General features: G+C 47.7%; 2 protein-coding genes and 1 non-coding gene across 10 annotated transcripts in view; 2 read left to right on the top strand and 1 right to left on the bottom strand.

Moving 5' to 3' along the window:
- The window catches only part of NFATC3 (nuclear factor of activated T cells 3), a 137,920-nt gene extending 125,803 nt beyond the window's left edge, over positions 1 to 12,117 (top strand). For both annotated transcript variants that reach the window (XM_047834892.1, XM_047834893.1), the window contains one exon: positions 9,854 to 12,117. In XM_047834892.1, the coding sequence (XP_047690848.1) occupies positions 9,854 to 9,975 (122 nt within the window). In that variant the 3' untranslated portion in view covers positions 9,976 to 12,117. The remainder of the gene's footprint in view (positions 1 to 9,853) is intronic.
- On the top strand, positions 9,219 to 9,325 carry LOC125153859 (U6 spliceosomal RNA). Its single transcript, XR_007147601.1, has one exon. It is a non-coding gene; the product is annotated as a U6 spliceosomal RNA (small nuclear RNA).
- ESRP2 (epithelial splicing regulatory protein 2) lies at positions 11,381 to 19,374 on the bottom strand. Of its 7 annotated transcripts, XM_047834896.1 has the most exons (16): positions 19,010 to 19,374; positions 18,793 to 18,921; positions 17,232 to 17,345; positions 17,008 to 17,122; positions 16,575 to 16,673; positions 16,301 to 16,355; positions 16,121 to 16,231; positions 15,910 to 16,042; positions 15,781 to 15,823; positions 15,321 to 15,622; positions 14,995 to 15,207; positions 14,687 to 14,885; positions 14,353 to 14,539; positions 13,878 to 14,043; positions 13,696 to 13,801; positions 11,381 to 13,017 (listed from the first exon to the last, which is right to left on the bottom strand). In XM_047834896.1, the coding sequence occupies exons 1-15, from the start codon at positions 19,205 to 19,207 to the stop codon at positions 13,712 to 13,714; spliced, it is 2,154 nt and encodes a 717-aa protein (XP_047690852.1). In that variant the 5' UTR covers positions 19,208 to 19,374; the 3' UTR covers positions 11,381 to 13,017; positions 13,696 to 13,711. The 7 variants fall into 7 exon arrangements, with proteins under 7 accessions (XP_047690852.1, XP_047690857.1, XP_047690851.1 ...); XM_047834901.1 differs by having other exon boundaries at positions 11,381 to 13,801; positions 16,121 to 16,258; XM_047834895.1 differs by having other exon boundaries at positions 11,381 to 13,801.
- Positions 19,375 to 21,772: the final 2,398 nt, after the last annotated feature.

Here is a 21,772-nt window from a genome sequence, read left to right as displayed (position 1 = left end):
CCTGTAGACCCATGTGTGCATTACTAATAATTCTTCTGGGACTCCATTTGGAAAGAATCCATATAAGTGAAGTCTGCATGAGGGAGGGGGCTGGGCCTCAGGCCACTCTACCTCAGCAACCCACCAGGAACACAACTCTCCCTCGCTATCATGCAGCTCCTTTCTTTGAAGACTCTGAAAGCTTCTGAGGGGTGCCTGGGTGGCTGAGTTTGTTTAAGTATCTGACTTCGGCTCAGGTCATGATCTCACGGCTCATGAGTTTGAACCCTGAGTTGGGCTCTGTGCTGACTGCTCAGAGCCTGGAGTCTGCTTCAGATTCTGTGTCTTCCTCTCTCTCTGCCTGCTCATGCTCACTCTCTTTCTCTCAAAAATAAATATTATGAAAAAGATTAAAAAAATTTTTTTTCAACATTTTTATTTATTTTTGAGAGACAGTGAGCAGAGGAGGGGCAGAGAGAGAGGGAGGCACAGAATCCAAAGCAGGCTCCAAGCTCCGACCTGCCAGCACAGAGCCCGGCATGGGGCTCAAACCCACCAAGTGTGAGATCATGACCTGAGCTGAAGTCGGACGCCCAACCAACTGAGCCACCCAGGCACCCATGAAAAAAAAATTTTTTTTTAATGTTTTTATTTATTTTTGAGACACAGAGAGTCAGAGCATGAGCAGGGGAGGGGCAGAGAGAGAGGGAGACACAGAATCTGAAACAGGCTCCAGGCTCTGAGCTGTCAGCACAGAGCCCAACGCGGGGCTTGAACTCACGGACTGTGAGATCATGACCTGAGCTGAAGTTGGACGCTTAACCGACTGAGCCACCCAGGTGCTTCCTGAAAATTTTTTCTAATTGAGAAATAGGATAAAGACTCTGAAAGCCACTGAGAACATATGTGATAGAAATTATAAATATATAAGTTGTAATTCTCAACATGCCATTTGAATTTAAATTTAATGAATTTAGATTTGGAAGAGAACTACCCAGATCTTTATATATGAGATACTAAGCCTCCTGATTAGACAAGGCACCAAAACATTGGCTTCTCCCAGAAACTGAGCCTACCCTGGTCTCACATCACTCTTGTCTCTAGTCATGAGAGGAGTAGAAATAGCAACTAAATTCCTGCATCTGTCTAAGGAGAGTTATAACCTGAAGGTTTTTTTTTTAATTGAAGTATAGTTGACATATAATATTCTGTTACGTTTCAGTTGTCTATCACAGTGATTTGCTATTTTTTTTGTTACCATTTTATTTTTATTTATTTTTTATTTATTTATTTTTATTTTTTTTCAATATATGAAATTTATTGTCAAATTGGTTTCCATACAACACCCAGTTTGCTATTTTTATACATTACAAAATGATGCTTGTGATAAGGCTAGTTGCCACCTGTCACCATAAAAAGTTACTACAATATTATTGACTATATTTCCTGTGCTGTACATTACAACCCCATGATTTGTCTGTTTTATAGCTGGAAGATTAAGTAATTCACCCTAGTTATATCTCAGCTGAACCAAAGATTAAAGTTTGCTGTCTTTTAGAGTTTACCCCATAGCTCTTCCATGCATGAAGCAATAAGTAAGTTGGTCCTAGTGATCTTGGTAAGAAGCATTTCTGTGGAATGAGGGGATCAATGTATGACTAAGGGGTGAACAGGAAGTAAGAACATAGAAACAGCAGGCAGTGTAGATAACTCCTTTAAGATATTAAGCAATCATAGCACCTGGGGGTGGTTCAGTTGGTTAAGCATCTGACTTTAGCTCAGGTCATGGTCTCATAGTTTGCAAGTTCAAGTCCTGCATCAGGTGAACACAGGGCGTGCTTCAATTGGGGCCTGCTTTGGGTGAGTCCTGCTTCTCTCTCCCAGTCTTTTTCTCTGTCCCTCGTGGGATATTCTGTCTCTCTCTGTCTCTCTCTCTCTCCCTCTCTTCCCTTCCCCCCCCTCCCCCGCTCCTCACTCACTTGTTCCCTCTCTAAACAAACAAAAAAGCTTTCTTTGCCAAGTCCTCCAAAAAAAAAAAAAAAAGTTAAGCAATGAAAGAAAAAAGTAGATATAGAGGGTTACATGGAGTCTAGGGTTTTTATTTGTTTGCTTGCTTGTTTAAGATAGACATACCATACTTCTCAATGTTGAGAAAGATCCAGAAGGGAAGGTAGGTAGATCAGTTGAAGAGCTGGAAGAGTGAAGAAAAATTCTTGGAGCATGTCTTGAAGAGGGAAGCATATAGCATCTGTAGCTCAGATGGTGAATGCGCCATGTAGATTTATGGCTTTGGAGCTCAGGTTAGGCCCCTGGAGGTTAGAAATTTGGGTGTCAACAGTATGTATTTAGAAATGGACAGGAGGGCGCCTGGGTGGCTCAGTCGGTTGAGTGTCCGACTTCGGCCCACATCATGATCTCACTCACGGTCCGGTCCGTGAGTTCAAGCCCTGCATCGGGCTTTGTGCTGACAGCCTGGACCCTGGAGCCTGCTTCAGGTTCTGTGTCTCCCTCTCTCTCTGCCCCTCCCCCACTCATGCTCTGTCTCTCTCCTTCAAAAATAAATAAACATTAAAAATATTTTTTTTAAAGTGGACAAGACTATTCACAGAAAATGTACAATGTGACAAAAAATAGGTATAAGGAAGGAATCTTCTTATAATCTTAAAATTCTTCTGAATCCAACATCTTAATGCAAAAAAGAAGTGGTTTTTGATTTGGGGGTTTTATTTTTTCACATTTCACTTTTTGCTGATACAAAAGGATACATGCTGATACTTGAATACACTTTTAGGTACCTGTGTAGTGTTTACTCAGCTGGAGATATATTGTTTTTCTTTGAATAATGTTTTGAGTTACAACCTTTTTTAGAGGAAAGGTCTGTATGACACTGAGTATAGCATCACACACATAAGAAATTTCTTAAAAAAGAAAGGACTCTCAGTAACAAGACTGATACCCCTCTAGTCAGGTTCATTGAAAACAAGTGTCATAATTTTCCTATACTAGTATTAAAAGCTAGTGTGAAGGGGCGCCTGGGTGGCTAATCGGTTAAGTGTCCAACTCTTGATTTCAGCTCAGGTCACGATCTCACAGTCCATGAGGTTGACCCCCAAGTCAGGCTCTGCACTGGCAGTGCAGAACCTGCTTGGGATTCTCTCCCTCTCTCTCTACCCCTCCCCTGTTCATGTTGTCTGTTTCTCTCTCAAAAACAAATATATAAACTTTTTTTTTTAAGCTAGTGTTAAAAGTAAAAGATCTCTTTTGATCTGTATATATATATTCAGGTTGTCCTGTGGTTGGAAATTGTCTAGTATTCAGGGTGAATTTTAAAATGACTTAGTTAAAAACTTGGTGTGATAAAGCTCAAACTGGTTATTTTGGTTCTTAAAATACTTAATTATTCTTTCTGTGTTACTTTATGGTGGTGAGTTTTATTTTTGTTAACAGTATAAGCTAGGTTACTATAATAGAGATTCCAAATACAGTGGCTTTACCACATTGGAAGTTTCTCTTACACCACAGGTTAATCCAGAGATAAGGATTCCTTTATTTCATTGTTCCTCTATTTCCTTAGATATTGTCAGAGTAGAGTCACCACTTTGAAGCTAGAGGTAGGGGGAAAGGAAGGGAAGAGGTTATTGAGTCTGCAGTGAGTAAAATACACTTTTATTCACATTTCATTGGAAAAGAACAAATTATGTGGCCATACCTACCTATGAAAGGGAAGCTGTGAATGTAGTTTGTAGCTAAGTGGCCATGTGACAAGTTAAATTCAATTAAGAATGAATTAGGACAGTTAGCAGTCTACTATATAGACACCTTCTAAATTTTCAGGAACTTTTTTTTTTCTTTTTTTTTTTGTCTTTAGCTTAAGAAGGTATGTTAATCAAACTTTGATAAATACAGATTAATTCTTCAGGTCATGCCATAAATCAGTGAATTCAGTTATTTAATGTATTTAGTTTAGATGGTATTCTTACAACTCATCAAAAACCTAAGTCTATCTTAGCAAAACTGTTCTAATATTACTTTATGGTTTATTATTCTATATTTCTCATCCATTTAAAATCATTTCTATTTATTTCCAAATTTCTCATTTTTTCATTTCAAGTAAAATTCAGAAAATGATTGCAATCTTCATTTTGTAAAAAATAACTTCTCCAGGGGCACCCGGGTGGCTCAGTCCATTAGGTGTTTGACTTTGGTTCAGGTCATGATCTCAAAGTTTGTGGGTTCAAGCCCCGTGTCAGGCTCTGTGCTGACAGCTCAGAGCCTGGAGCCTTTTTTGGATTCTGTGTCTCACTCCCCCTGCCCCTCCCCTGCTCATGCACTATCCCTCTCTCTCTCAAAAATAAATAAAACATTAAAAAAAAAATTAAAAACTAAAAAAAACCCAAAAAACTTCTCCAGGGGTGCCTGGGTGGCTCAGTTGTTAAAACATCCCAACTCTTGATTTCGGCTCAGGTCATGGTCTCATGGTGTATGAGTTCAAGCCTGCATTGGGCTACACACTGGCAGTGCAGATCCAGCTCCCCAGTCTGTCTGTCTGTCTGTCTCTCTCTCTCTCTCTCTCTAAATACATAAATAAATAAGCTTAAAATAATAATGTCTCCATAAAATTGTTCACCAGACAATACTTTTAACTTGGGGTACAGGGAAGGGAAGAAAAGGTGAATTTGCCAAACTTGGATGAATGTTCATTGCAGTTTCAAGATGAAATAACACATAAATGGAGTCTAATTATACCCAGAAATACTTTACAAAAATGCTCCAAGATGTTCAGTTGCTTGTTAGAAAGGCCCTTTGGGCTTTTACATATATGACTGTGTATCTGCCTACTCCAGAAGCAGTGTCTTGGGTTACCCTGCCCCTCTCCCCCGGGTGGTGAGATTTCATACCATACCATGCTTGTCAGCTCTAGCTCTGAAACCTTAAACTCTAAATAAGAGGCCTTTTGTTACTCAGACACCATATTCTTTTGTGGAGAAATAGCATTCCAATGGACTGGTAATTTGGATAGCAATTTTTGTATAAAAAAATTGTTCTTACAGCAAATATTGCTGATGGTTCTGACTGCTTCTGTTGTGGTGGCACAGACAATCCAGGTGTTGGGTTAGTGGGAGTTGATGGCACCTGTCACAAGTGGGCCAGATGCTGTGACCCATATAACCTGTTCACATGGGTGTTGAGGGTTGTTGACTCTTGTTCTATGTTTTTAATTCACTTTACTCTTTAAAGGAGAGAAATGATAAAATTGTATAGTAGGGGTATACAACTCTTTCTGCTCTTAAATTGGTGGGAAAAAAAAGCCATCTCACATACTTTCTAGACTAGGGTTTAAATAAATATATATAATTTATATATATAATTAATATATATTAAAAGAAAGTGGAAAATGAAGTTGTAAGCCTTAGTATTTTTGAGAAATAACTTAATGTCAAATCACTTAAGTTGTTCACTTGAAACTAATGCAACATGTCATCTATACTCAGGAAACCCCGCAGCACTCTCTGTGCTGACAGCTCGGAGCCTGGAGCCTGCTTCGGATTCTGTGTCTCCCTCTCTCTTTGCCCCTCCCCCACTCACATTCTGTCTCTCTCTCAAAAATAAATATTAAAAAACTGTTTTTAAAAAGTAACTTAAATATTGTTTTGTAAATATTGCTGATAATTTACATGTAAATTACACCATAAGTTTGTTTACCAGTAATAATTTTAACTTGCTTAAGTTGACACTCAAATTTTGATCACAATGGAAAGATATTTCAGGAATCTAGCAGTAGGCGCCCAAGCCCAAAGCTCCCAGCCTTAGGGAGAAGTGAAAAGCAAAGAAGAGCAGTGGACTCTGTATACCGCACTGCGCTCGAGTCATTGCTAAAGGATGGCAAAAGGACTGCTTTGTTGTAGTTCTGACTCCTTGTCCTAAAATTCATATTCACTATTCACCTGTAGCAATTATTTGAGCATAATTCTTGTTGTTGTTTTTCCAAGTCCCCAAATTATATTAAAAGATTAACTTGCAAGTTAATTTTACTCAGCACTCAGAATGTACCAAGCTCTAAGGGTTTGATGGAAACAAGATAGATAATGTCCCTGCCCTACTGGAACTTAAATCTACTGACTAATTATTATGTATTAATATTATGTGTTAAAGTATGTTTGAGTATAGTCAGCTTGAGTGCTTTTTTGTGCAAAATCTTCTTAGCTTTATTATAGTCTTAAATCCCAGTCAAGGAACCTTCCAGATTGCTTCAACTGTGTGAGATTAGGCACAACAGGCAAAAGAACAACAGAACTTTGATAAGGGGAGCAGAAATAACATAGCTTTGATCAGGCTTTTGCTATAAACAGCATCACCTGGCTACCTTAAAAAATGATGTGTTTATCATCAAAGTGTACTTGGTAAGTGGGTGGATAATGCTGGATATATACCCTCATCCTCAAAATGTAAGCACTGACTTTCTCATAAAGACACAGGAAAACAATACATTGTATTGGTGGGGGGGGTGTCTTTTTATTTTTCTTTAATGTTTATTTTTGAGAGAGAGAGAGTGTGCACACAAGCAGGAGAGGGACAGAGAAAGGAAGACAGAATTCAAAGCAGGCTCCAGGATCTGAGCTGTCAGCACAGGGCCTGACACAGGGCTCAAACCTATGGACTAAGATTGTGACTTGAACCAAAGTTGGATGTTCAACTGACAGAGCTACCCAGGCGTCCTGGTTTTTGATGATGATAAAGCACCATTTGTAATCACCTTGTAGTTTTAAAACTTGAACAGTGAGATAATTTAACAATGTTACATGACAGCTTGGAACATCTCTGAAGTCACCATCCTTGGAAGGGATAAGTGTTGGGAAAAGATGACTGACAGCTGGTACTTGCTTCTATATTTGGCTTGTTGCCACAGCTGGGAGACCTGTCTAAAATAGACACATAGAGACTGTCAAAATCAAAATCAGATGTCATGTGTTAGTTTTAATAACATTCTCTGGTCCCCTTCCTATCCTATCACCTAGTGAACTTTCAGTATACTAGTTCCCAGTAGTCTCCAAGTAATTGTATTGAATTAGGACCCATTTATTCAGTCATCTGAAATTGATGTTTCCTCATTAGTAAGGTCCTTGCCCTTCAGGAGCTCACAGGCTATTGGAGAGACAGATAATGATGACCCCTACTGATAATCTAATGTGATGTATTATGTTAGAGGTTATGCATGGAGATCATGGGCCATCCTTGGGCTCCCTCTCAGCATGAGACTAGCCCATTGACTTAAACATGGAATCCACACTGAAAACACTGTTCCTTGCTCGTTATGTGGCTTGGAATAACAGGTGCCAACGGCTGCCTTGTCTATTTATGTCCCCTTTATATTCTCTCTTTCCTGACTGCCTCTCCTCTCTGTTAACACAGTCATTCTCCCTCCCCTGGCATCAACACATGTGTCTGGATCTTTTGCATCTTCTTTGTCTAAATGATTCCCCCCTCCCCCCCACCAGTTTCTCTACTCTTGGCCTCCAAGAAGTGATAGGTTTTTGGAAATTGATCCCACTATTTACTGAGCAAATTAGGTGAACTGTCAAAGCCTCAGTTAACTGATCTGTAAAGTGGGGTAATAGTTATCTTAAAATGTTGTGAAGAGTGAAATAAGACAAAATTTCAGTTGCAAACTCCCATAGATGCTCAATAAATATGAAGTGAATGTTCCCTTCTGATAGCCATGAGTATATGAATTTGAAAAAATTTTTTTAAATTACCTAAACTGTAAAAAGATTGGATGTTAATACTTGAAAGGGGCGCCTGGGTGGCTCAATGGTTAAGCATTGTACTCTTAATTTGGGCTGAGGTCACTGTCCCAGGGTCATGGGATCAAACCTTGCATTGGGCTCCTGCTCATGCTGTCTCTCTCAATTCTCTCTCTTTAAAAGAAAAAAAAAGCTGTTAATACTTGAAGTTTTTTTAAGTGACTATTAGTGTCTTCTTGGCTCTATGATCACATCACATTCTAAGTATAGAACTTTTTTTGTCTTGGCCTATTTTTGTTTATAACAGCTGAATTGAGATATAATTTATTGCTATAAAATTCACCCTTGAGAATATACCATTCAGTGGTTTTAGTATATTCACAGAGTTCTGCAATATCACCACTATCTCATTTTAGAAAATTTTTATTACTCCAAAAAGAAATCCCATACCTGTTAGCAGTCATCCCCCATTTCTTCCTCACCATAACTCCTCTGTCAACCACCTGTTTTCTGTCTGTGTGGTTAGTCAGTCCTGGCTGTTTTATACAAATGGAATCAGACAATATATGATCTTTTGTGTCTGATTTCTTTCACTTAGCATAATTCTTTCAAAGTTCACCTATGCTGTATCATGTATTAGAATTTCATTTCTTTTTATTTTTTTTATTTTTATTTTTTTAACGTTTATTTATTTTTGAGACAGAGAGAGACAGAGCATGAACGGGGGAGGGGCAGAGAGAGAGGGAGACACAGAATCGGAAGCAGACTTCAGGCTCTGAGCCATCAGCCCAGAGCCCGATGCGGGGCTCGAACTCACAGACCACGAGATCGTGACCTGAGCTGAAGTTGGACGCCCAACCGACTGAGCCACCCAGGCACCCCTTCATTTCTTTTTAAAGCTGAATAGTATTTCCCTCTATGGATAGCCCATAATTTGCTTATCCATTCATCACCTGGTAGGTATTTGGGTTGTTTCTACTTCAGGGCTATTATGAAAATGCTGCTATGAATTTGTATTCAGGTACAAAGTTTTTTTGTTTTTTTGTTTTTAATGTGTATCTTGAGAGAGTGTGCAGGCATATAAGTGAGGGAGAGGGGGAGGGAAAGTGAGAATCCCAAGCAGGTTCCACACTCAGCTCAGTGTGGAGCCTGATGTGGGGCTCAATCCCACAACTATGAGATGATAACCTGAGCTGAAATCAAGAGTCAGATGCTCAACCAGCTGAACCACCCAGGCCTAAGTTTTTATGTGGTCGTATGTTTTCAGTTCTTTTGAATATAGGCTTAGGAGTATAATCTTCAGTTGACAAAGCAAAGAATTTTCATTTCAAAGCAAAGAATTCTCATGATGAGAGAACTGAAGGTTCTTACTGAGGGGGACTTTGGGGTTTTCTTTCCATACTCGATTCTTAAGATTGGAGTTTTTTGTATTAGACCTCACAGAGCACTATGCTTCTAGGAATGCTTGGCTTGTCACAGAAACCAACAAAAAGCAAGGTGCTCACTTCAGCAGTGCATATACCAAAATTGGAACGATACGGAGAAGATTAGCATGGCCCCTGCGCAAGGATGACATGCAAATTCACAAAGTGGTCCATGTTAAAAAAAAGAAAAAGCAAGGTCTTTTCTGAAAGGATGAGAAACAATAAAAAAGGCCCATATAGTAAAGAATGGTTTATTAGCATAACAAAATAACTCCCAAATCTCTTATTCTCACCAAAGTATTTATTTTCATTCACTTTTCATACAGGGTACACTGCAGGAATCAGAAAGGGAAAACCCTCCTGTAGAGATGTAAATTAAGAAAAGTTAGGTGAATGTTAACACATTTCAGATATATCCTATCCTTTGCTCTAGAGCATAAGCTTTTAGAGGGAGGGTAAAAATGTTTCCTATTCTCTGAGCCATCTCCCTTCCCAACCCAAACTGAACTGAAAGGGAAAGAGGTGTCTGGAACAGCTTCTGGAAGGAGGTCTTCATTCCATCCAGGAGCAGGCTTTAAAGCACTGCATTTACCTTTATAGAAAACCATGGAGAGGGAAAAAATGTCTTTGAAGTGGAACTCGCCATTAAGCATCATATGGTCAGTCACGCAGAGGTCACTAATCACTCTCCCTTTTCTTGTTTTTCAGTGAACGAGATAATTGGGAGAGACATGTCCCAGATTTCTGTTTCCCAAGGAACAGGGGCGAGCAGGCAGGCTCCCCTCCCTGGTCCCGATTCCCTGGATTTGGGAAGATCTGATGGGCTCTGACAGTGCTCCCTGCAGCCATGTGTCTACCACCATGTACTTCTCAGCATGTTTCTCTCCTTGGACCTTGGGTTTCCAACTCTGTGGCCTTCAGGACTGGCGCCAGGAGTTGGGATCCCCTATATGTGGGGAAATCAGCATTCCTCCACCTCAGGCCTTGGTTAGATTGTGAAAGAACAAGAGCAGCATAGACTGAGCTTTGGGGAAATGAGCTTTGCTTTTTATATTTAAATAGGATACTTTTATATGATGGGTGCTTTTGAGTGTGAATGCAGCAGGCTCTCGCATTTCAGAGGTGCTGCTTTTGCAAGTGACCTGGTTGCTTAGCTATGATTGGTGATTTGTACTCCTTTATGGTCATTTGAAGGACTCTTTAGCTTTGATGATTATTTTTAAAGTAGGAACTTTTGATAAAACCTTCCAGAGGCAAACATAATAGAAAAAAAAAAAAAAAAATTCTCCCAAGCCCACACTATGCCTCAGAAACAGCATGTCCTAAAGCCTTTCATAGATTTATAGGAAATAAAGCCAAATGTAGCTCATACCTCTTTATAAAAGTAAACTGTTAAAGTAAGAGGAGACCATTCCAATCATTGAAGTGTTGGAATATTAAATGACATTCCAGAGCATAGCCTTTTGTAACTTTCTAGGTGATCTTTCTGCAATCTCTCCATACTGACTCCATGTTGAAATTGCTTTTTTGCCTCAGGGCCTTGGGTAAGATAGCTATGCGTAAGGTGACTTTGAAAGGTGGGTTGTTTTAGCTTCGTAGCTTTAATATCTTGCCATCCTGCAAACAAGTAGGCTGTGGACTGCTTTTCCCTTTTGTGCCCTCTGGTCCCAGACCTTTTCCACATGGGAGTATCCTCATTTGGCTGCTCTGTAACCTTTGAAGCCACAGTCTCATGATGGTTTAGGCAAATTTGCTGGTTCTAACTAATTTCTAGAGGCCGTGCTGTGTCAGAAGCTAAGCACAAATGAGCTATGCTTTAGAACAGTAGAGAAAATGCAGGACTCCAGATGGGAAGCTTTTAAGATTCACAGTGGCATGGAAAGCTTATCCCTCATTCTGTTTACAGTCTAAAATGATTCTGGCCTACCGTGTCCCGTCTACGTGGCCTAAAACCAGCCTTTTCCCCCAAAGGCTTTGGGGCAAACCCAAACATGCAGTAGCATCACAGACCTGACCCTCCACACCAAAGATACCCTGGTGCTGCTGCTGGTGAGGCTGGTGCCCAAGGCCGGGGCCAGCAAGAAACTCCAGCCTGCTGTCTACCAAAGGAGGTGCCCGAGTTGGGTGCTTTTTCCAAACCCCCCTTTATCCCTCCCTTTAATGGGATTAGGTACCTGTTCTAAGGCCGGGCCCATTTCAAAGCCCCTGAAGCTTGCAGTATGTTTTCAAACGAAATCATGTAATTTCATTTATTCAGGAAGCAAATTTTTTGAGTGCCTATTATGTGTGACAGTGTGCTGAGGTGGTCAAAGGGCTTGATGTTGTTACTCCTGGGGATTAGGAGTTCTGGATGCCAGGACTCTCTATTGAAGCCAAGTGGGGCCTAGGCAGCGGGAGCCAGTTCGTTGCCCACCACCTCTAGTCAGCCGGGTAGGAGCTGTTGACCTCCTACAGGATGAAGTATGGGTTTGTTTTTTTTTCTTTTTCTTTAAACCATGATGATTTATATTTTTTCCTTAAAACTAGTTAGAGAAAAATGTCTGTCCTTCAGCAAATCACTCTGGTCCCTCCTGGAGCTGGGTGTTTTTAGATTTTCTTTTTAAAGTAAGTTTTATGTCAGAGTGTGGATAGTGAGATTTGCTTCAGGGCCTGTAGTTGGAAGCCCACAGCTTCCTTTGGTTTGGAGGGATTGTGGGAGGCGGCCCCTGACTCGAAGTTTCAGACAGCTGGTCAGACTTGCCTCCGCCCTCTTGCCCCTGGGGTAGCTGCCTCACAGGAGGTTCTTGTAAGAGTTCCCCTTACAAGACCCTTTGGGGGTTGCTCTGCTGCCCTCAAGAATAAAAAGCCTCTATGATCCAGAGTTGCTATGCACCAAATTTTGATGCCTTTTAAATACCTTGATGCCTGTAGCACTAGCAATGCTTTCCTATTTAAAATAAAAGTTAAATTTTAAAATAGAGCTTTATATACTATATGAGCAGTCTTGTATCATTTTGTAAAATCTTTGGCTTACGAGTCAATATTTTTTGGCTTTGGAGGTAAAGACTGTAATCCTTTGTGCAACATAAGTGGTGTTAAAGCACACATCCACTGAACTATGCAAGTTGACTTCAGTAGCAACGTTTAGCAACTGGGCATGTCCTAGCACCCACTCCTACCCCTTCCAGCCTGTGCTAGATCTTGAATTGAGGCATGGGTTAAGCAGTCTTCTGCTTACTAGAGATACACACAGAAACATGGCTGAAAACTGCTTGAAAGGGAACAGAGGTCTTGTCTTCAGGTGCACATGTGGTGTTACTGTCTGAAGGGCAACCTACCCTGCCCAGGGCTAACCACTATCACTAGAGCTCTGCTGGGTCTGCCTATGAAGCCCTGTTTTTAATACTCCGAACAGATGGTCATCTTTAAGGCTCAGGTGAGCTAAAGTTTGAAACCTTATATTTTATAAAATGGGCAATGTTCAGTTAAGGAACTGGATCTCAGTTGTGTTTACAGCACTTGGGATTGTTTTCTTACATATTTTGTATTTTAAAACCTTTTGTAGGAGTATAGTGCTCCTTACACAAATAACAGAGAAGAGCCAGCAATTCAGGTTCCTCAGTTACAGTGCTGAAATAATAAATGGTGATCGGTCAACAGTGTCCTTGAAATCTGCCTGAGTTTTCCGCTGCCTGGGGCAGGTGTGGAGCCCCTCACTCTGGGGTCCAAAGTTAAGGAGACTTTGGCTTTTAAAAAGTCCACTTGGTTAGAACCTTTGTTTATTTTACGGAGGAGTGAGTAGAGTTCCAAATTCCTTCCGAAGCTTCAGTTCTGTACCCTCTAATGGGTGCAAAGGACATTCCACGGTGTCTGCTGAGTTCAGGACAACTGGCCTGCCCAAGGTGTGCATGAAAAGTAGGCAGAAAGTCCCCTTTAAAATTTGAGCCTGAGTTTTTGTGAGGGCCTCCTGCCCCCTAGTGTCCTCTGGGGATATTGCAGTATAGTCCATCAAAACAGCTTGTGATTTTGCCACAAAGCTTGTGCCAAGCTGCAGGTCCCTTAGATGGGACCACCTGGCACAACGTGGCCATTGAGGTCCAAGTATCGTGGGAGCTGGGGCCAGCACTCTCTGCCTCCCTGCCCCCTACTAGGAGGGATAGGGGAAGGTAGAACATTGGGATCTTTACTCAGAAGTTCCCAGGAGTCATACGTTGAAGGCACCAGGGCTTACATTTTTAAAAAGAAAACAAGCCTGCTGTGGACACCAGCCCCACAGAATCTGAGGGTATGGGCCATGGCCAAAGCTGACCAAAGGCTCTCAGTGCTACTCAGGAGGCCCAAATCAGGCCGTTGGGAGCAGGGTAACACAATTCCACCCCCAGTCCTGCATGCAGGGTCCAGCCATCATCTTTGGGGTGAACAGGCAGGGCAATAAGTGGGAGGTGGAGCTAGGGCTTGAGCTCCTCTAGGTGCTTTCTGAGAGCTTGGACAAGCCAGAAAGAAGCCATCTGGTTGAGGGTGCTGGTTTTCTGGATGCAAGAGAGTCATGTTAGACATCAGCCAGCTCTTACCTCCTGGCTCCCTCACCTACAAACACACCCACTCTTTGGGGGCCTGTAGCACAGTGCGAGGCGGGTCACCAACAGGCATCAAACTGGTGTAGTCATCAGGGGCTAACTGCAGAAGGGAAAGAGATTTAGGGGAGGAAGCTCCAGCCTCAATCAGGTTCCCAAGCCCTCCAGCCACACCTCACCTGATAGGCCTGGAAGATGCTGAGCAGATCCTTCATACCAGTGGTATATGGGACACCCTGCATACGGACCAGGGCTCCTGGCTGGGACAACACTGAGGTGGAAGCAGAGGCCAGGGCAGCAGGGGGCGTGGTGAGGTAGCCCACAGTGGTGGGGGAAACTGGGGGGCTAGGATGGGAGAGGCAGGAATTTAGGAAAGCAGTCCCATTTATGGCCTAGACCAAGACCTGCCTCACTCTTCCTTTGCCTGTGCCTTGTTTAGTTCAGTTCTTCCTGCCTAAAACCTCTGCCTCTACAGAGTCATCTCCATTCTGATTTGTAGATGGCATCAGCCAGGCCACATCTGTCACTCCCGTGTCCATCTTAGTATAAGTCAGAGCTCTAACAGACCTTGGATTATCTGGTGCAGGAAGGGGATCATGACCCTCCCCCAAACCAGGATGGGGACAAGACTGGAGTTTTCTTAGCAGCAGATACCTGGGGTAGTAAGCTGTGTAGTTCATGTAGAGTTGAGTGGCTGGCCCTGGGTAGTAGGCAACAGGGGTGGGGGCAGCAGGCACCCTAGCAGCCGGGAGCAGTGCTGAAGAGGGATATAGAGCTGCCGTCTCAGTGGGAATGAGTGTTGGGGTGGCCTGGAAGGTGGCGTAGGTGGGTGGTGAGAGGCCTGGAGGCAGAAGTAGAGAGTGCATCTGCAGGGAGCCCAGCACTGCCCTGGATGAGGCAGTCAGAAAGGAGTCCCCACTGTAGAAAGTGAGAGTTATAACAGCTTGGCCCCCACATGCCTCCTTTCCCCAGCCCCTGAGACACTCACAGGGCAGCTTGCAGGGTGGAGGGGACAAGCCACTACGGCCCAAGGTGCCTCCCATCAGCACACGGCTCATCTCCTCTGTGGAGCAGGGGACCACTTCCACGTAGCGTTCCTTCATCACTTTCTTATGGCAACGCTGAGCAGCAGCTAAAGCCCGCTCTGCTGATGTCATCTGGATGAAAGCATCACCTGACGGCCGGCCCTGTACACATGGTGGTCTTGTAAGCAATCTGTCGTATGCAAGAATGCCTTACTCCCAACCACACACCCCTTCCTAGTTACGTGTGTCTCCCCACTGGCAGCAGCCTCACCTGCTGATTGAGCACCATGTGCACACCGTGGGGCCGGATGTCAGCAGCTGCCTCCCCCAGAAAGCTAAGGATGTCTTCAATGGTGGCTGTGTAGGGCAGGCCTCGAAGGCGTACACAATCTCTCCCAGTCCCAGCTGCCAGTGGAAAGGGGATGGGCAGCAGTGGAGCAGTGAGTGTAGGAAGGAGTGGGCTGGATGCATAGCGGTTGAGGACCTGGTAAGGAAGGCAGCAACAGGCTGGTCACACCGAGTAGGGCCGGTGCACAGGGGATGGAAGGGGCACCCTGGAGAATCACACAGAGGGTAGGAAAAGCCCTGGGTGCTCACCTGCTGCACCTCGGCCGCAGTGCTCCGGAAGAGTTCAATGTATCGCTTACCCAGTATGCCCTTGTGCCTGCGCAGCGCAGCCTGTGCGAGCTCCTCACAGGCAAAGAGGGCAAAGGCATCACCAGTGGGCCGGCCGTCAGGGTGGCGCACAAAGAGCAGCCCATCAGCACCCCCAGTCACCGGGCACTCTGGCCCCAGAAAGCCTAGCACATCTGCCGGCCCAGCTGAGAAGGGCAGTCCCCGTAGCCGCAGAATCACTTGGTCTTCCCGTGACAGGAAACGAGCCACCTCTAGTGATGTGCCTTGGTGGGAGGCATGGGAGTCACCTACTGACTTCATTTGTGCCCTTCCAAATACCCACCTACACCTGGCACAGGGGAGCAGAAAGGCAGGGGGTGGTGGGCAAGTGGGACATGGATCAAGAACCAAGGGAACTAGGTGCTGTTGGGAGCACACTCACCCCCTGCAATCTTGACAAACTCTTCTCCTGTTGCTTTATATACCTGTGGGTACAGTGGGGGCAGCCCATGGGTCTGCAGCCTGGCTGGCCTCAGCTCTGTCTTTCTTCACTCCCAGCCCAAAGCCCCACCTCAATATAGCGGACACCCATGTGGTGCTTGTGTCTCTGCAGCGCTAGGTCCCGCTGCTCGCTGTCCACAAACCGGATGAGGGCCTCGCCATTTCTGCGGCCCTGGGCGTTGAGGCAGAGTGCTACACCACCCCTGCGGAGCCAGTGCTGGGTTAGTGCTTCCTGGGCGGGCCTGCCCTCCTGAGCCACCCATCCTGCCTGCTGTACCTACCTGGCAATGTTGAGTCCTTTGAAGAATCGAGCCACGTCCTGGTCTGATGACTGCCAGGGCAGCCCACGGGCCCGAACTACAGTCTCACTGTCCACCACATCGGCCTTGCTGCTGTGGGGGCAGGGCGCAGAATCAGAGCTGTCCAGCTATTGTCACCCCCACCCCTGCCCCCACACTCACCAAGGACCTGTCTCATATTTCTGCTTTACCACCTCTGCCTTCGAAAACAATTGACCTGAGAGGAGATGGCATGGGGGTCAGCAGGGTCTGGTGGAGGGGGTCTCCCCACCAAGCTCTGCAAAAAGAGGACAGTTGAGGGGGATGAGGTGACAAAGGAGCATCTACCTGTGGTCTCAAAGAAAGTAACAAGTGGGGAGGGGGACTTTGAGACAGTTAAGAGGTAGACATTCACCCAGTCCTGAGAGCAGGTGAGAGGTGGCGAGGGGAACCTTACCACTGGGCCCTTCGAGCAGGTGGAGGATGACAGCTACCATTGTCTTCACTTCCCAGACCCCAAAGTCATCCTCTGTGGCATCTGTCTCCAGCCCCAGGTCTATGAACAGGGAAGTAACAGTGAGGAAATCCCAGCATGAGCACCAATCTTGGTCCCACCTAGGTCCAAGTCCCCTACATGCACAAATGCAGAGTCCCGGCAAACATTTGTTTGGATCCAGGTAATATATGCCCTTACAAGTCCCCATCCCAGACATATGCACACATATGTCCATATTTCAAGTGCACCTCAGCACAGACACAGAGGCATGTGCCCTCAAGGACTCAGCAGATAATGTAAACTTGCATGTGTTCACATAACCCTCTAGGATGCACATACTCAAAAACCGCCTGCAGCTTCCCCTCCACCCTAACCCTGCTGGGGTCACAGATACCCTGTGCCATGGTGGCCACGGTGAGCTCCCTGGCAGGGCAGGCACTTGGGTGCTGCACATGGAATTCTCTGCGGAGGTCGTAGAAGGAGAAGAAGGTGTCGGGGAGCACCAGGTTCTAGGGGCACATGGGAGTGGGCATGAATGGAGGGAACTGAGCTGCCCTGCCCACCCCCACGATGGGGGTCCTGGGAACCCTACCCCCTGTTGTGCCCTCAGTGGCATACCTTCCTGGAGGCCTCAGGGTGCAGGACCTGTCGCAGCAGCTGCTGCCCATCAGTGCATAGCATGTAGGGGCCCCCGCCCAGCAGAGCCACATCCCCGCTCACCAGCTGTGAGAACTGGGGATAGGGAGTGGGGAGAGAGACAGACAGACTCACAGCTGGGTGGGCAGGAGGAGGGAGGGCACAGGCTGCAAAGCTGGTTCAGCTAGATGTTCAGCCCTACCCTGCCTGGGAAGGAGTTGGCCACACCTGTTGGGTCTGGCTCTGTGTCCCTTTTCTCCCCCAGTCCACGGTCACTTCTTCCAGGCCAAATGGGGGTAGTCACATATCACCCAAGCCCCCATCACACACACTCCAAGAGTCTGGAGTGGTGCCAGAGCAAACACCTGGTGGAGTGGGAGAAGCAGGTGGGAAGGGGCGGGGCAAAGCAGGTTAAACCTGTCCCTGACCAGGCACCACCCTCAGACAGGTGGGGGAGGCCCAATCCTGCCTGAGGCCCAGCTGGCTCATGGTCAATGGCAGCCCCGCCTCTTAAGTCTGACCAACCAAGAAGCAGAGAAAATCCAAGGACAGAGCCCCATACCTGGACGCCAGGGGCAGCATGAGCTTTGACCCACACCCTATCGACCGGCTGGCACGGGCTTGTTTACTCATGGTGGGGGGGGGGGCACTCCTCGCCCAGTCTCCAGCAGCCTTACTACCTCTGGAGAACAGGTATAAGCACTAAGCGGGGGCCCAGAGCAAACCAACCCAGTTCTCCTTCAGCACATTCCCCAAGTAGGGGCTAGCCTAGGAGCCCTTCAGGAGCAGGCTCAGGTTCAACATCTTTGTACCTAAATCAAGAACCACCGGAGGAGTTGTTGAGAAATGAAAGTATTTGTGCGTGTAAAGCACTTAAACTCATTACACTTAAGAGTCAGGCACAGGGTAAGTAGTAGTGAAAAGAAAACAGCAATGGGAACCGCCTCCCACTCCAGCCAGGGCTGGGAGGCACCCCGGGCCTTTGCACTCAGGAGTCAGGTAGCCTCCAGGCGGGGTCCGGACAGCGCCCACGCCTGGCCAGCCGGCCGGGACAGGCCTAGACGAGCAGCTTACACCTGGCGGCGTCTGCCTCTGAGGCAGACCCCGCCCTACGCCCCCGCTCCTGCGTCTCCTAGGAGGGTGGGTGGGCCGAGGACGCAGGCGGCAGGGACCGTGATTTATGGCCAAGACCAGGTCCCTCGGCCCTTTTGGCTTCCGACTGCTTTTCTGGGAGACCTGGCCAGGCAGGTCCCCAGAGGCGTCTCAGCCTCACAGCCACGCCGGCCGGGACCCTAGCAGGGGTCTCGTAGCCTCCATCCCGCGGCTCAGTAGGAGTGGATCCCTGGAAAGGCTGAAAAGTAAGGTGCCCCCAGGAATGGCCGGCACACGCGGGAATCTCTGAAATTTTTAAACAACAGGAACTCGTCCTACCGCCCAGGCCAGTTGGTCGCAGCATGCCAGGCCCTGCCGCCTGCCTCCTCTCCCGCCAAGAAATGTCCCGCGGCCCGGCCATGTCTCCACTCACCCGGGCCCCAGCACTCACCTGCTGCAGCACCTTGTCCAGCGGTTCGGCCCGCGCCAAGCTGTCGGCGCTCAGGCCGCTCGCCTCGCGGCACTGCGGACTCAGTGCGGCCGCCTCAGCGCGAACCAATGACTTGTGCAACGTCCCCACCTACGAGCGGCGGGGGTAACCGATCATCCACTGTTCGCCTCAGATCCTGAAACAACCTGGACACCCTGCTGCCCCCTTTTCATCGTACCTGACGGCTCCTCGGCTCCACCACTTGCCAGACTAGGAGGATTAAGTCGGTCTCGTCGGAGCCCAGGTCCGGCCCCATCGCACCGGCCGTGGCTCCGAACAGTACGACTAGGGGTCCAGGTCCTGGGCGGGGGTCGGTGGCGGAGTCTGAGGCGGGGTTCGAGCCCGGGGGCGGTGGCTGGGGAGGCGGCGGAGTCATGGCCGCAGAGGAAGGGGGAGCTCGGCCAGACACACGCGGACCGACGAGGTGCACGCACGCACCGGCCGACGGCAGACACGAATCAGTTTGGGCGGGACCCCGTGTGTCGGGGGCGGCACCTGCAGCCCGGCTGGCGCAGTGGGCGCTGCTGAGACCCGCCCGCGGCGCCCCGAGGGGCGGGGCGGCTACTGGCCCCGGCCTCTCTGGGCGAGTTACCTGTCCTCCCCGCCGGCCACGTGACCGAGGGCGTCTTGGGGAACCGAGGGAGAAGGCTGCTAGAGCCTAACGCAGGGCAAGCGCGCTCTGACGCCGGGCCGGGATTCGAGCTCATGGCCCGGACTCCCGCTCCACCAGCGTGCCCTGCCTAACTACTGGGGCGATCTCATCTTCTTCCAAGCCCCTCCCCACCATGAGGCCTACGCCAAGAAAAATGCAAAGCCAGGGGCTTTCTGCAGTCCCTAAGGGTCACACGGGATTTGTGAAAATCACCAGAAGGCAGTCTAGGGGCTGTGGGGGTCACGACGGCCGGTCTGGGGATGGTAGAAGTCACCAAAGGTCAAAGAGGGCGGTGAGTTATTGGATATCACCCTTAGGCGTGGGGGAGGGGGGAGTCACCATAAGCCAATGGGATTGGGGGGAGGGTCAGGGATCAACAGAGGTCCTAAGAGCCACGGGGTCGAGAGACCAGAAGTCACAGGTCAGGGCTCGTCCACACAGGTGTGAAGACCTGGCCTTAGCCTGGCTCCAGGAAGTGCCTTCGATGCCAAAACCCAGTAGGAGGTGTGCAGGCCTCGGTACTTGGTAAGCAGAAAGCGCCCCGTTCCAACTCCAGAGAGCGCCACTGGGAGACGGGGCTAAGCCGGATGATCTGGGCCTCGAGCCTCACCTCTACCCCAGGTGGAGACTCTAGCCTGTTTTCGTCGCCCTCCCAGCTTGACGACGGGCCTGTTGCCTGGAGATGTGAGCGCACTGGCCGTGTAATGGGGGCGTGAGGGCTGCAGATCCTCAGTCTCTTCTCCGTCCGAGACAAGCAAACCAATAAGGACCGTCGCGCGTGGAGGGCTCCCAACACCCTTTCGCCCGATTGTGCTTAGTGAGGCTCCTTTACGTCGCGTTTCCAGACCGCTCCGGACTACCCTAAGTTCTCCCATTTATATGACTGAGAAACTGAAGAGTCCGGCGGGAAGAAGGGACGTGGGGTTGTCAAGCCCGCGCCAAAACTGAGGCGAGAGCCGCGTCTCGCGCTTTCGTAAGGGCTGGACTCTGCGTGGACCTTCGGACGACGGAGAAAGAGCCCAGGGTGGAGGGGGCGCTTCCGAGACCTTGACCACTGAACCCACACTTCAACGCGTCCCTACTTAACAGATAAAAAGACTGAGGTGTCCAGTACGGAAGTGACTCGCGCCGGGACTCGGCGGTATGGAGGGAGTGGGAAGTAGACAGGTATTCCAACCTCTAGGGGCTACGGGCGATTAGCGCTTCCCCCTGGTTTGGGCAGGTATCCGCCCCTTTGGGGACCGCCCACTCGGGCGCCTGCCCGCTGGTCCCCACTGGCGGAAGCGCTAGGCCAATCAGGCCCTGGGGGAGGGGGAAACGTCGCTCATCGGGTCCTGCACCCTTTTAGATAAGCCTGGAATGTCAAATATTTGTTCTCCGGGCAGGGCCCAACAACGAAGTAAGGCTCCTCCCGTACCCTTCCTGGAGCGCGCCTGCGCCAGGCGGAGTTGGGGCTTCCTCTATCCAAGCCTTTGCAGTAAACTCTTCACCCCAGCGGCACTCCTAAACTCCCTTGAGGTACATTGTTCCTTGTCGGGCTCCTGTCTCCCGGAGTCACCACCCTGCCATCCGGGTGCTTACTTGATCTCGGTCTGACCCTTCCTGGCGCCCCCATCCGTTCAACCTTCGCGCTAGGCCTTTCCGTATGTTTCCTTCTGCGTGGGTCTCGACGTCGCCAGCTCCTCAGAGAAGCCACCCTCTTGAAATAACTTGTCCTTGGGTCACCTGGGTGGCTTAGTCGGTTAAGCTTCCGACTTCGGCTCAGGTCATTGTCTCACGGTTCGTGGGTTCGAGCCCCATGTTGAGTTCTGTGCTGACAGCTCAGAGCCTGGAGCCTGCTTCAGATTCAGTGTCTCCCTGTCTCTCTGCCCCTCCCCCTGTTCGTTCTCTCTCTCTCTCTCTCTCTCTCTCTCTCTCTCTCTCTCTCAAAAATAAATAAACATTAAAAAAAAAAAAAGAAAAAAAAAAAAAGAAGTAACTTGTCCAGTGTGGCAGCTCTATCTGTCCTGGCAGCATGGGGCGGCTCCCCTAAGCTCCTGCGCGCCCATGCGCCCACGCCCTCCTGCATGACAATTTATAGTGCTTGGACTCTTCCTGAAAAACTAAATTCTTTAAAATAACGTTAGAGCCCCTGCGTTGCTGAGCTCCCTTACTTATATCTTCAGATGGGTCCTCCCAGATCATACCACTAATAGTAAACAACCTTCACTCCTTTCCCCCAACCCTAAAGTAACTTCTAACACAATAGAACGTTTATTGTCTCCCTACATCACCCCCACCCAAACATCA

The sequence above is a fragment of the Prionailurus viverrinus genome, chromosome E2 (genome assembly GCF_022837055.1).
Source record: "Prionailurus viverrinus isolate Anna chromosome E2, UM_Priviv_1.0, whole genome shotgun sequence".
Lineage (NCBI taxonomy): Eukaryota > Metazoa > Chordata > Mammalia > Carnivora > Felidae > Prionailurus > Prionailurus viverrinus.
Note: the sequence above shows the minus strand (reverse complement) of the source record. Positions and strands in the feature narration are given on the sequence as shown.